Source organism: Gorilla gorilla, chromosome 13 (genome assembly GCF_029281585.2).
Source record: "Gorilla gorilla gorilla isolate KB3781 chromosome 13, NHGRI_mGorGor1-v2.1_pri, whole genome shotgun sequence".
Taxonomy (NCBI): domain Eukaryota; kingdom Metazoa; phylum Chordata; class Mammalia; order Primates; family Hominidae; genus Gorilla; species Gorilla gorilla.
Window position 1 is genome coordinate 72,304,258 of NC_073237.2, and position 15,436 is coordinate 72,319,693.

Genomic DNA, 15,436 nt, shown 5'->3' on the forward strand with positions numbered 1-15,436 from the left:
GTGCAGTGGTGTGACCATAGCTGACTGCAGCCTTGACCTCCTGGGCTCAAGTGATCCTCTCACCCCAGCCTCCCTAGAAGCCAGGAATATAGGCACATGCCACCATGCCTGGCTAATTTCTTATTTTTTTCTTAGAGACAAGATCTCGCTATGTTGCCCAGGCTTATCTCTAAGTGCTGGGATTACAGGCATAAGCACTGCACCCAGCCCGTTAGTGAGCCCTTCTGAGAGAACCAGTTTGCTCATCTGTAAAATGATGATAATATAAACTTGGATTGTGCAGAGTAATGTTTGTACAGTGCTTGGCGCATAGAAGGTTTTTTAGAAATGTTAGCCTCTGTTGTTTTTAGTACACAGTGGACCTTCTATGGGTAAAACCCCTTTTGGCCATAACATTAAAAAATTATCTCTTAAGAATTGACTCTTTGTTTTCCCTCTTAGTAGAGGAATTAATGTTCTTGTTTCTTTTTATAAAAGTAAGACATGGTCATAGAAGATTGACATAAAAAAGAAAATAAAAAGCTTTTCTGATCTTACCATACAAGATAACTTCAATTCCATTTTCACTTTATGATATGTATGGAAATGTATGCATATAGACTTCTTTACACACACCCTTTTTTGTCTTTCCCTTTTGTTTTTCCAGACAGAGGGTCTTGCTGTGTCACTCAGCCTGGAGTGCAGTAAAGCAGTCGTAGTGCGCTGCAGCCTCAAACTCCTGGCTCCAAGCAATCCTTTCACCTCAGCCCCTAAAATAGCTGAGACTAGAAGCATGCACCACCACCCGGCTATTTCTTTTTAATTTTTTGTAAATATGTGGTCTCACCCTATTGCCCAGGCTGGTCTCTAACTCCTGGACTCAGATAATCCTCCTGCCTTGGCCTCCCGAAGCACTAGGATTACAGGTGTTGGCCACTACACCCAGTCTACACACATTTTTTCCTAAACTGAGACTGTGCTATACCATTTTGTATCCTATGTTTGTAACTACATTATCACAAAAATGCTTCCTAAATATTTTCTTATTAAATATTCTTTAAAATCAAGTTACTTTTAAAGATAGTTTAATTGAATTTTATTCATGGGCACACTGGCATAATTTTATATATATATATATATATATATATATATACACACACACACACACACGTGCTTGTACCATATATGCTTTTTAATTGCGTTGTGAGTCTTTGTCTATCATCTGTTATGGTGCTGTTTAAATCAGGTGGGTTTTGCACAATCCCATATATTCTATTGACCTATCACTGAGGCTCAGTGAGACCCTGATTTTTGCCTGTAACACAGCCCCTCAGTGTCTGATAGAGAGGGAACATATTGATGATGAGTTGGAACATTGTTTCTTTCCCTCTGGTATGTTGTTCTGTCTCTGAGGTCTAGACATGAGTCCGTCACTGTAGTTTCTCAGTCTGACCACCCTCACCATAGTGATGCATAATCCCTCCTAGAGATTGTCATAGCATTGAACAAGATTCTTAGTTTGTGATGGCTTGGTGATTTCTGCACCTTTCTCTCTATTTCATGAATATTTTGACGAAACATTGAGGGATGGTAAACCGGGCCCAGCTGTCGAGCAGCAATAGCAACTGAAAGTTTATCCCCCTCTCTCTTCATGAACATTTCCAATTCCTGGGTAATCATAAAGCATTTTTTTCCAAGTTCAAGGACAAAAAGAAATGTATGATCAGGTCTATCAAATCATGTCATAAATATTCTGTTCCTTGAGGATTCAAGGTCAGGAAGAGTTTATCACAGATATTCCAGACTTTGTTGTCTCTTTTTCTTCGGCTCTTTTTCCAGAAATTCTAAGACAGCATCTCCCAAATGCTTTTGCTTCCACCTGGGGACCAGAAAATTAGGGCCTTGGAAGGAAGAAAGTCTCTGCCATCACTAGCTTTGTGACTTGGGTTCTCACTTCCTAACAGAAAATAATGGATTTGGCCTCAATGTCTTCCAATTTGCCTTCTAGCTTTAAAATGGCACAATTTCTTAGGGATTCAGCTGCAGCTATTCCCAGAAATACTCTCCATTTTGGCTTAATTCTCTGTTTTCTCCTGAAGACATCATCTTATAGTCACTTCACTGTGTATGTCTATATTCTACTTTGCTTCTATTCCTTGATTATTGAGGACTTTAAGAAAGTCATTTTTTTTTTCAAGATGGCGTCTCACTCTGTCGCCCAGGCTGGAGTGCAGCGGCATGACCTCGGCTCATTGCAAACTGCAACCTCCACCTCTCAGGTTCAAGCGATTCTCGTGCCTCAGCCTCCCGAGTAGCTGGGATTACAGGTGTGCACCACCACGCCTTGCTAATTTTTGTATTTTCAGTAGAGATAGAGTTTCCCCATGTTGGACAGGCTGGTCTTGAACTCTTGACCTCAGGTGATCTGCTCACCTCAGCCTCCCAAAATGCTAGGATTACAAGCATGAGCCACTATGCCTAACCAAGAAATTGTTTTAGTTATTTTTAGCTACCAAGCTTTGGCATGAAGAATGTGACACTGTCTTGTAGCATTCTAAGATAATGTTAATGGATCTATGGTCACATATGTTCAGAAAAATTATATTAGACTATATCCTGTTCTTAGAATTTTACAATAAGCATTCATTTATTAAAGGTTCTTAGAAGTTTTGCAATGAAGAGGCTCACTTAATTTTGTTTAATTCAGGGATTCCCAAACATATGTGATCTTGAAATCCTTTTATTTATGGTAGCATCCATTAACGTCCCTCAGTAATTAGTGTCTACACCACTCACGGGAAGATCAGTTCTATAGAAAGAAGTACACGTTAGTACTTGCTTCTGATGCTCACCAACAGTGTGATTCAGCATAGAGGCATAACCTCTCTATACCTCATGTTCCTCAGATATAAATGAGGGTGCGTAATAGCACCCAATTCATGGCAGATTTGAAGATTTTAAACAATAGTGCATAACTATGGTAATTACAACTAACAATATCCCAACTCTCATATCTCGCTGTCTGGGTTCAAATTTTGGCCCTACCACTTACTGTTTATGACCTTAGGAACATTACTTAACTTCCTTTTAAAAAAAAATTTAATTGAATTACTTAACTTCTATACCTCAAGTTTCTCCACAGCATAACGGGGACAGGAATTGTGCCAGCCTCACAGGATCCTTGAAAGAATTCAATGCAGTTTATGTAAAACGCTTTGAATTGTGCTTGGTCCATAAATATTAGCCATTATTATTGTCATTATGTGTGCTCTTGTAACTTTTCTGACCGTTTTAGTCTATAAAACCAACACCTCTTACTCCACTCCCAGAAGCTGCTTAAGCCTGGCATATTAAGATAGCAACACACCCCACCTGCACCTACTCAGTTTGGCTCAGTGGATTCTGACCTCTTCATTTAGAGTCATTTCACACCATCATTTAGCTTTCTCTTTTTGTGAACAGGGGCGGAGAGGCCTCGGCTCTGTGTTTGTTTGGGCATCTGGAAATGGCGGAAGGAGCAAAGACCACTGCTCCTGTGATGGCTACACCAACAGCATCTACACCATCTCCATCAGCAGCACTGCAGAAAGCGGAAAGAAACCTTGGTACCTGGAAGAGTGTTCATCCACGCTGGCCACAACCTACAGCAGCGGGGAGTCCTACGATAAGAAAATCGTACGTGACATGTGCATGCCCATCATGATCTGTTTATTTAATGTTCACTTTGAAATACAAAGGGAGAACCATAAATATATATATATATATACACACACACACACACACACACGCACACACAGAAGTAATATATGGAAATAGGAAATTAGATTCGCTGATAATAGAAGAAGTTGTAAACATTACCAATTGAAAATGCTTGTGCAGTCATCACATTGCAACATTTAATGTGGACTTAGATGTTATTAAGCTTCAATTTTATTGAGGATAAATGATTGGTTCAGGTTCACATTGTGAGTTAGTGGCAGAGAAGAGGCTGGAATCTACGCCTGACTCAATCCTGTATTCCTATCACTGTGTTTCCGCACCGACTTTTAAATTTAGCTTTAGTGCTTGGTTTCTGAGTATGGCCAATTCAGTGTGAAAAACAAAAGTGTATAAGGAAACTCAGAATTTCATTGAAATTATACTTATTTAACATGAACTAAACCTCTGTAAAAGGTGCGTTTCTTTTTTTTTTTTTTTTTTTTCTTTTGAGATGAAGTCTAACTGTTGCCCAGGCTGGAGGGCAGTGGTGTGATCTCAGCTCACTGCAACCTCCACCTTGCAGATTCAAGCTATTCTCCTGTCTCAGCCTCCCAAGTAGCTGGGATTACAGGTGCGCACCACTGTGCCCAGCTAATTTTTGTATTTTAGTAGAGACAGGGTTTCACCACGTTGGCCAGGCTGGTCTCAAACTCCTGACCTCAAGCGATCCTCCCGCCTCAGCTTCCCAAAGTGCTGGGATTTACAGGCGTGAGACACTGCGCCCCACCAAAAGGTGCATTTCTTTATTTTTATTTTTTTTTTATTTTATTTTTTGAGACAGAGTCTTGCTCTTTCACCCAGGCTGGAGTACAGTGGTGCGATCTCGGCTCACTGCAACCTCTGCCCCCCGGGTTCAAGTGATTCTCCTGCCTCAGCCTCCCGAGTAGCTGGGACTACAAGCATGTGCCACCATGCCCGGCTAATTTTTTGTATTTTTAGCAGAAGCAGGGTTTCACAATGTTGGCCAGGCTGGTCTCAAACTCCTGAACTCAAGTGATCTGCCTGCCTCGGCCTCCCATAGTGCTGGGATTACAGGTGTAAGCCACCGCGCCCAGCCAAAAAGTGCATTTGTTATAGACAGCACAAAGTCTGCTGGATGAAGAAGCACAGAAGCTGTATGGGATCTCCCGTTTAGCAACATATCCTGCACTGTAGGCAAACAGCCAGTGTAATTAAGAGTTCAGGTGGCAGGCTCAGCCTGCTGCGTGGGTTTCTTTCACTCTTGAGATATTTGTAGTTGAGTAATTTTGGACAAATTAATCTGTCTGTCTCAACATGCTTATTTATACAAAGAGGACATTTAGTAGCACATAGTTCATGGAGTTATTACAAAATAATGAGGAAGGCAGTAAAGAGTGCTTAGCACAGTACCCGGCCCTTCAGTGCTTAGGAAAGCTCTAACTTTTCGGGGGTGCCCAACACTGTGCTGCTGATTATAAATTTCAGACACCTTTGCACTTTGCCCTTTTTCCTGATCGTGATTTTGTAAACTGTCTCTGGGTTTGTCTTTTCAAGGTAGAGCTAAGCTGCTGTACCTGACACTTTTTAGCATTTAGCCAAGACCCTGCTTCTGGCTCTAACAGATCTACGCAGGTTGGGGTCACTCTAGTGGTGCTCCATCTGCCTTTCCCGCAGTCCATAGGGGATAGAACTGTACCTCCTTTGTGCAAGTCTTAATCCACACCCATTCTATTCCTCTTGATTCCTGGTTATTATATGATTTTTCTGTTTCATTTATCGGCTACTTTTCACTTCTTTAGTTACATTTTGTAGATTGATTTAGGTAAAAATTGCCTACCCATATACATGTCCCCATCTTTCCCTAATTGCTCCACAATGTCTGGGTTTAAATATATACACCCAATTCCACCTGTCAGTACCTCCAACATTCATCAATAAGCATAACTCTGAAACAGCAAGTAAAATATAAAAGGCGGAAATGCAGAGATGAGCTTTGCATTTGAGGTTTCGGCTTCCTTAACTGGAAAGTGATGCCCCAGTGAAATTTTGCCTCCATTAGAGAAATGTTATAATCTAGAAATATCCCTTTGCTTTTAAATAAGAACTCATGGTCAACGTCCACTAGCACGGAGTGACATCCATCAGTCCTGCATCGTGAAATTCCTGATGAAAACTCGAATAAGAGTTCTCATTTTTTACCTCTGGAGTTTGAAATCATCTTAAGTCAAACTCACTATTGCTTCAAAGTAATTATGCCCATTTAGTCAGTCCTATTATTCTCTATGGCGTGATTGCTATGGGGAGGGTATTGTTAACTTTTATAAATGCCTTCTGTAAGGGAAGCATATAGTCTCATGGTAAAAATATCAAAGAAGAAGGAAAGGTTGTCTTGGTCCAGATGGGAGAACACAGTATGTAAAGAGGGACTGCAAAATCACTACTGTGAGTTTTACTCTCTAAACTTAACCTTCCTGGGGCCTTCGTCATTGTTTGCTGTGATTGTGTGGTTGCCGCTGTGACTCCCATGGCAGGGATGTCATTTAGGATTCTCCCACGGATAGACAAATTGATCCATTCTGTGGGCAGGGAGAGAGCTTACAAGGGAAAGTGGACACCATGACTAAATGTTAATATCCTTTCGCGAGGTCATATACTTTTCCCCAGTTTTTGCTTGTGATTTCAAAGCCTTCTGTGACGCACTCTATGTATTTAACTTAATTCATTTCTTCCTTTTTGTTTAATGCGTTTCTTGTGTTTTTGTGAGATTATATTAGTAAATTTTCTCTAGCTAGTTCTTAGATTCCCTTATTTTGCCTGAATTCCCAAATTACCCCCAATTGGAGAGGAAATTTGGAAGCTGTTTATATTAGTCTCTAGCTTCAGAGAGACCACTCAGTGGATAAGCAACCCTCATGGAGTCTTGATTGCCTCATCTGTTAAATGGAGATAATACCAGCACCGACCTCAGAGATTTCCATGAAGATAATAAAAGACTGAGTTAAGGTACCGGATGCCTGGTACACAGGAGCAGCTCAGTGCATGTCCAGTCGCATTGTCGCCTAAGCTCCTGTAGCTTTCTGCAGCCTGGGAGGTTAGGGTGTTTTTCCAGCTGCTGTTAGGTGCCTATGGCACCTCAGTTTTTCCAATCTATAAAACACTGTGATCTGTTCCACTCATCCCATAAAGAAAGACACTCTGATCGGGAACATGTTAACAGTTTGAACATGAGTGGAGTCGGCAGTAATATCAGCCTTTTATGGTCCGGCTGACCCCTTTTCCTTCTAGATATGAGAATGACAAATAATCCTGCGTTGCGCCTGGGACCTTTCCTTCACCAGGCTTTGAACCCAGACGCCTTTGGTCCCTCGGTGATGCCCGCATCCTGTTAGTGGCGTATGTGATTGAGTGCTACAGGAATGGCAGTGCCTGTCTTTGTACTAAGCCCCCTTCCCTGAGACATTCATTTCCTTTTGTCATCTGCAGCCTACCCAGAAGAGCATGGTTGTCACTCTTCATTCATAGAGCACCTTTGTGATTTGAACCAAGACAGTTGCTGAGGATCTGAGGAGAGAGGGAAAAAAATCTCTCTGCTTCTGGGAAAGCATTTTTGTTAAATAAATTTTACTTGTTCTGGACAAAATGACTTTTCATGATACGCAAACAGGAAAGCCTTGCCCTGGGTTTCAAAACATAAGGAAGTCCCTGTCCCTTGGTTTCCTGCCATTACTTCTAGCACAGTTGTGGACCTTGGTATTGCATTCATGCTTTAGTAGATTTGGATCAGCAATGACCTTATATCTTATTACAGCAAAGGAAGTGTTCAAAGTATAAAGATTACAATGAAAGAAGCTCTTTCATAAGCTAAATAGAAATCATTTAAAATGACTAGTTATTTTAAAGTTGTATAATGAAAGAATTTATTAACATAATTGTTCACATTTCATGTCTCACATGTAATACATTTATATATTAACATGTTGAAAATATCACATTTTTTGTCCTTCTCATTTGTGCCTGACACTGTGCTATGCACATCAAATGCAACATCTCATTGTATTCTTGGGAAACCCTATGCAGAAAGATCATGGTGCCCCCACTTTTTACAGATGAGAAAACTAAAGCTTGAAAAGTTAAGCAAACAAAAACCATAGCTAGTAAATGGTAGAGCTTGGATTCCAATCAAAGTCAAGATAGACCCCCAAACTCATCTTGTAGCCAGTGTGCATCCCACCCTGATCCATCTTAGGGATATCCAGTATGGGGCTATGTGAAAGAATAGTGCTTTTCTTACCTGTTTTGAGTTCTTTTCAGAGTCATAAAGAAGCATTTAGAATATATACATTTCCATTGTTTTTCACTATTTAGTCTCCTCATTTTGAATTTCATTCCTTTACCCTTTTTCATACCCCCTCACACAATTGAACCTCTTGCAAAAAACTCAAGCTGAGTTGCTAGTTCCTATGGCAGCAGAGTTAGCACTGAGCTCCCAAGGTCATGGCTTTTGTATTTTCTGTATGATGTTCAAACCAGGGCTTCCTGATGTGCAAAGTGCCCTCTGTTAGAACACTCCTCTACCAAATATCACTTCATTTTTGTCTCCTCTCAAATTTCACCTCAAAGAGGATTTTCTTCATCACCTTTTCTAAAATAGAGGCACGCCCCTCCACCACTCTCTACTCCTTTACCCGGTTCAATTTTTTTTTCTAGTGCACTTATAGCTACTTCACATGGTAGTACATATTTTCTTATTTACTGTCTGTTTTTCGCACTACAATGGAAACTACTTGAGGATGAAGACCGTGTTTTGTTCCTTTCCAGAGCCTGAGCTTAATAAATATTCGTGCATAAATGACTAGCAAACATTTGGAAGGATGGAGGCTTTACAAGTTGTTTATATAGCTGCAGGAAGACAGGGAGCTGCTCTGTTTCTTTCAGAGAAACTTCTTCTATCGGTAGGTTGGTGAAAGTCAAACGTTATTTGACAGGATATTTAGCATAGAAAATTGCCAGCAGGAATCCTGCAACATGATAAAGCTGTTCATGTAACCTGTTTTTAGTGTCAAAAAGCCTAAAAGATCCTATCTATAACCCTTCACCTCCTCCTGACATTTCTCTCAAGTTCTGTTTTATAAATAAGGCTCCCCCTTCTCTCCAGTCCCTCCCATCATTAAATTATCTCTTTCTTTTGGGACTTGTTCAGACTTTGACTTTTTTCCCCCTAGTAATTTATCTTAGTGATTGGGACATAGGGTTTCTCAGATTCCTCCTGGGAGGGGTTCTCTGAGCCAGAGCTGGGAGAATATATGTTCTGCTTAGCCCTCTCCTGATGTCATTTTATTTATTTGTGTTCAAAACAAAGTTGCTGCCTGGGGTATCTCAGAGTTGGCCTGAAAAACAAATTCCATGTGGAGGAATTATCTTATTGCTTTTAATGCTTCTAAGCAGCTCTACATTTTCTTTTGCAGAAATATTCTGCTCCTCTTCTACCACCCGATTCATTTTTCAAATGCATTCACCATTTGCACTAGGTTATTCTCTGTCATCTCTCCATTTCTTCTTTTGACTTAGAAAATTCCATTATTTTTCATGAGTAAAAGTCTAGTGAATCCAGATGTGTTTTTGTTTATTTGGAAGTTTGATACATGTTCTCTTGAGAAAGTTAAAAAGCTAAAAGGAAACGTTGCTTCTGAAAAGGTCTCATTTTAATGGCCTGAAGGAACCTCTATACGGACTTGCTGACTTGGGCTGGGCCATGAGGCCAGTTCTGCCATTGTTGTTACCTTTGCTGTCATGAATGACTACACTTTGTGACTCAGCTTTTTTTTCTTTTGCTGCTATTTTACAGTTTGATATCTTTACCACCGACGAGCCCTTTTGTAGCTGTTTGTCCTTGGGCAAGTTACTTAACCCCTCTGAGCCTCTATTTCCTTAGCTAATAAAATATCTTCCTTGCAGTGTTCCTGTGGGTTTATATATCATTTTATACGGACACACATAAATACCTCTTGCATACTGTCTCATTCATTGCAAGCTGCTCATTGTGGTAGTTTTAGAGGAAGCAGTGGAGCTGGTGGTAGCTGGTGGTAGATAAAGCATCTCTAATACAAAAATTCAAAATCTGTAGCATTCCAATGAACCTTTCCTTTGAGTGTCATTTTGGCATCCCAAAAGTTGGAGATTTTGGAGCATTTCAAGTTTTCAGATTAGAGATGTTGAACTGGGGTAATGCAGCTATTCCATAATCTGCAAAAATTCGAAATCTAAAACACCTCTGGTCCCAAGTATTTTGGGTAAGGGATACGCAACCTGTAGTACTTGTGAGAGTATTAGCTGTACTTTAAACCCTGGATTGTATATACACATATGCACACATAATTTTTGTAGGTTGACTACAAATTTCTGTGAGTTTTGTTTGGATGGTGGAAAAAGAAGTGACTTTGAGTGTTTCCTAATGAACAGAAGAGTTGAAGTATAGAATGAAATGAATATAAAGGAGCTTGATTTTAGGGATTCAACTTAGCAAATAAATATTGTGCCTCTTGGTACATGGAACTGAGCTGAACGTTATGGAGATACAAAAGTGATGTAACATGGGATTTTTCTTTAGTGATAGTAACCCTCCATTTGTAAGCAAAATCTTCTATTTGTACTTCACATTTACAGATGCTTTTAGCAACACGAGAGTGGGATTTTGTGTGGACTTGTCAGTCATGACTGAATTTTACACCAGTCTTTGTGACTTCTGTGGACACAAAAAGCTTTCTTTAGTCTTCGGTTCTTTTTTATTTTACTGTGCTTAATAAATCAGCTTCTTCTATTTTAGTCATTGACACATTTAAAATTTAGTTTCTGCCCTTCTCCCCCATAGCTGTGTCTGAAACAGCTTTCTTGGCACAATTCTAGTTCAAATCAAAATCAACACCAGAAACAAATTCAACCTAACAGACAGTAAAATCATTTCATGTTTCAAAAATATCTGTTCAGTTGCTCTTTTAACAGATATGAGACAATATGGCACCTTCAAAGTAAAACAGATCACTAGATATCAAGGAGAGAGAAACTCTTGACTGTGGGGTTGCTATCAAAGCTTGTCACTTATGGCCAAAGTCAATCTGAACTGAGATTCCCTGGAGAATTACATCAACAGGCTAAAATCAAAGGTCCAATCAGAACAAGTAATGAAATGTGAAATATTAGGACATAATTGCTTAGGGTGAGAAAAAGTGATGGTTCATCTTAGTGGAGGCTGTCTAAACCTGAACAGTACCCACCGCTTGTCATCAAAGGAAGATGACATCCCTAACATAGTGGAGTCCAAAAAACCATCTGCTACTGATCCTGAGAGACGCTGAAAATCTAATTTGCTGATCAGGACAGCTTTGATCTGGCTCAGGGCCTGGTGTCCTTTCCAGTTTCCATCACTCTGATGGGCACAAATGATATTTTCTTGAGCAATCTGAGAAGTTCTTTGGAGAAAAATTCTGTTTCTGATTTGTGTAGTGAATTGGGGGAATTTGGAGCATGCAAGATGTGCCATCAGGATTTAAACCAAATTCTGAGACATTATTTAAAGTGGAATCTAAAGTGAAAGTGCTTGCATGTAGAATCTCTGTGTTCCCCGCCCTATGTAGTGGGCCGACTGTTGAATGCAACTTGCCTTTAAATTACACTGTCAGATCCTATATACATGTGTTGTGATTCATGGGGATATTCCATGTGGTTCCAGTTTTCATAACGTCATTTTTCTTCAAGATTGCCTGCTCTTTGGTGGCCTTTGCCTTTTATTTGTAAAGATAGACACAAAAACTCCGATGCTGTGGCTTCTCTTAATGACGAAAACCCTGCCTTAGATCTTTCCAGTAATTTACACCTAAATATTGCCACCTCTGATAGTAACTTCCTCTTGAAATGACCCAGCTGGAATTTCCATTTCAAGCAGGATGAGAAGGGAGTGGGGATGTTTTTGTTTCTTTTCTCCCCATTCCTTTTAACTTTACCCCTTTCCATCACCTTTCTCCTGCACTCCATCCAGCCCTACTCACCAGTCAAGTTTCATTTAAAGTGGTTGAAAAAAATTATAACACAATGGGGATTTGGAATTACACAGATGTGCCGACATTAATAGCATTTAACACTTCATTGCTGTTTATATATAAATGTACTAAGTAGCTTTATATTAAAGCATAAGTTGTATGCATAGATACCTTGTCACTATGCAGACGAAGCATATTACTGTTGCAAATGCAAGATCATAAAATTTTGATTGTTCACATTTGAGGGTGGCTGAAGATGGTTATTTATTAGACTCAAGTGCTACACACACTTGGAGTGTTTATTCTGGATTTGTTTCTGTGCATTGAAAATGTCTGGTGCAGCTGAAGAATAAGCAAGGAGAGCCAAGTGGGAAAATATCATGAAAAATCTTGAATCCAGGCACAAGTCATTGAAAAAAAATAAAACTTGGACAAAGGAATGTGACCATGGGGTGAGATAAAATAGGAAGAATGCAGGCAAGGCCGTCTCAACAACAGCAGATCTGGACACCTGGAAACAAGCTACTTCTGGTGTGTTCATGCATTGACTTAGGGACCAGGGCTTTGGAAAATCAGGCTGCAAATTCACCCATAATTTCAAAGGAGGCAGCAATTCCTTTTAACAATCCAGCAGTTCCTCTTCTGGAATTACCGATTTGAAAGAACTGAAAACAGGGTCTCAGAGAGATTTCGGCACCCCCATGTGCATGTTCAGCCTTCTTCACAATAGCTGAGAGGTAGAAGCAACCCATGTGTCCATCAGCAGATGAATGGATGAAGAAAATGTGGCATAATGGAATATACTCAGGCTTATAAAGTAAAGAAATCCTGTCATATGGTACAATATGGATAAACCTTGAGGACATTATGCTACATGAGATTATCCTGTTTTGAAAAGACAGATACTGTATGATTCCACTTACATGAGGTATGTAGAGGAATCAAACACGCAGCAGTAGAAAGAAGAACGGTGGTTGCCAGGGGGCAAGGGGAGGGAGAATGAGGAACTGTTCAGTGGTTACAGAGTTTGAGTTCTGCAAGATGAAAAAGCCTAGTGATATTGTACAAGCTTGTACATATATGGTTAGCAACATTGTACTGTACACATAAAAATTGTTCAGAGGGTAATTGTATGTTATATGTTTTTTAACACAATAAAAAAATACCTTTTTAAACTCAGCAATGAAAAGCCCAGACAGTTTCTTAACATAAAAGTGGATAGGGCCCTATTTACCCAAACATCCTGCAAGCATCACATGTCAAGGTTCAGTAGATGGCTTCAGGGTTCTTGCACACCATTCATTCATTCATTCATTCAGTAAAATGTAGTGAAAGGTTTGACTCCTTCCCCCACCACCGTATCTATGTAGTTCTATAGATCTTTGTTCATTCTTTCACTCCTTTTATATCAGTACCCACACTTATCTAGTACAGATAATCTGGTAATGTTAGAGTTGTCAAAAGGAACACAGAAAGGATGGTAAGAGCTTATGGTCTCATGTGAAACTAAATCAGCCAGAATGCCTATCTAGATCCATGAGAGGTCATAAAAGAGTCTACTTAGACATATTCATGTGACATAGAATAAACTTCTAAGTGAGAGTCTGTCTCTAAGGAGCTATACAGCACTTTGTTCCTGTGAAGATCAAGTTTCTTTCCAAACCAAATTTAACTAATTTTCACACTCCTCTTGAAGGAAGCACTTTGAAGGAGAGGCCTTTGTTTTCAGCTGCCTGGATCCCCCTTCACCTTTCTGGGACCTTTCATGACCGTTTTCTTATCTGTAATATATGGTAATATACTTGCCTTGATGCGAAGGACAGATTTACTAATAGCCTTCCAATAACTTCAATGAGACCACTAACTCCTCTCACAGACTTCTATACTCCCCCAGAGGTGATACTGTCCCAAAGAGGGCAAAAAATGGATTCTTGTCCAAGAGGGAGGATTTAAAAAATCTTAGAGCTATTATAGTGGTTTCCAGAATCTTATTCCATAGTATTAAAGGAGAAGTTAAATTTAATGTATTTTTTCCATAGTGAGAAAATAATGAAACAAAGGTTGAGAAACATTGCCTTTGCTGGATGGTAATATTATTCCGTCACAGCTGAAGTGAACTGGATTTAAGCCAAGAGGATAAAAATACTTAGTTCTCACATTTTGATTAAAAAATAAAATGGATAAATAACTAATTTTCTCTAATATACAAGCTTACACTTAGTGCTGTAATTGCATATCAAGTACACTGGCTTCAGCCTTATTTTTAGTATCCATGTTATATCTTTGAGGAAGTCTTGGTTCATCCATGCAACATTTCTATTGATTCTAGAAACAGGTCCACAACCAAAGGTTCTTTCTATGGCAGAGCATACTTTTGGCTTGAAATCTGTGGTTCCCCAAGGTAACAGTTCTAGGCTGCAGGGACCATGTACTTTTATTCTGTATGTTGCCAATGCCTGCTCAGTGTCTGGATTTGATACAATGTGTTTGATTATTTTAAAATGTTGAGGCAAGGAAAGAACTTCAGTTTTAACCAGAACTGGCACTAGGGAGAAGCAAGCAAGAGGCTTACAGAGCAGAATTTAAGGAGGTATTTGCACGATCTTTATGTTTTCATCCATAGGCTCACCCTGGTTTTGACCCTGGTTTGAACAGAAATGGAGTTCAGTTTCCAAACACTTCCCTTTTCAGAGTTGATCTACACAGTCAATTCTCTGGAAGTGATATGATTTACAGGCTTGTAGGAACAAGGGATTTAAAACAAGTATTTAACATACACCCCCATTCTATTTTTATGAGTATATTTCTTTCTACTTGCAGGTGACTCTCACTGGCCTCAGAGATCTAAACTTTTCACTTTGTTTTCCAGATCACTACAGATCTGAGGCAGCGTTGCACGGACAACCACACTGGGACGTCAGCCTCAGCCCCCATGGCTGCAGGCATCATTGCACTGGCCCTGGAAGCCAAGTAAGCCTTGATCTCTATATGTCTTCAATGGTGACAATCCCTGATCTCAGGGAAAACGTACCCCTTCCCTTGTATAGGACCCCTAGCATGACAACCTAGAATATAATCTTCCCAATCCCACCTTTAAAACTTCAAAGGTTTGGGCTTTTTAAAAAAATTCCCCTATATTAAGAAGAAGATAAGGTTTTTGGTTTTACATGCTTAAAAAATCAAACTGTGTAATTACTTTATTATGGAGTCATAGCACATGCATGCCAGTTGGCTCCAACTCTCTTGCCTTGTTGAGGTTTTTATTCTAGTCTGGGAATGTTCCTGAGCGTCCCAGAGAGGTTAGGTCTGCCCATTTCTGGTCTGTTTCTCTGAAGCATGACTAGGCAGCTCCGATTCCACGACAATAGCACAGTCACAGACTGGCTCTGCAGAATAGAATATGCCAGGGACGAGGACAACCCATTTATATCTAATCCTGTTCAGTATAGTCAAATTCTGTGTCAAAAAGATTACTGTGAAAGACCCCTTTAGGCTATTTGTAAATAGGTCCTCATCTCTTTTTTCTCTAAGAACAAATAGGTTAATTTGCCTTAACTTTTTGAAAACCTAATAATACAGATCTAATATCTCTTGTCCTCAATTTTAAAATCCTAAATGCCAGGAAAACTGAACGTTCTTTTGCAAATTTAACACTAGAATTCATTTTTTGGCAAAGTTTGCCATAAAACTCATTTGAGGCTATT

At 39.7% G+C, this 15,436-nt stretch overlaps 1 protein-coding gene across 2 annotated transcripts in view; it reads left to right on the plus strand.

The window, feature by feature from the left end:
* PCSK5 (proprotein convertase subtilisin/kexin type 5) overlaps positions 1–15,436 on the plus strand; it is a 460,751-nt gene that overhangs the window by 199,806 nt on the left and 245,509 nt on the right. For both annotated transcript variants that reach the window (XM_031014780.3, XM_031014779.3), the window contains exons 8-9: positions 3,442–3,654; positions 14,602–14,702. In XM_031014780.3, coding sequence (XP_030870640.2) covers positions 3,442–3,654; positions 14,602–14,702 — 314 coding nt within the window. The remainder of the gene's footprint in view (positions 1–3,441; positions 3,655–14,601; positions 14,703–15,436) is intronic.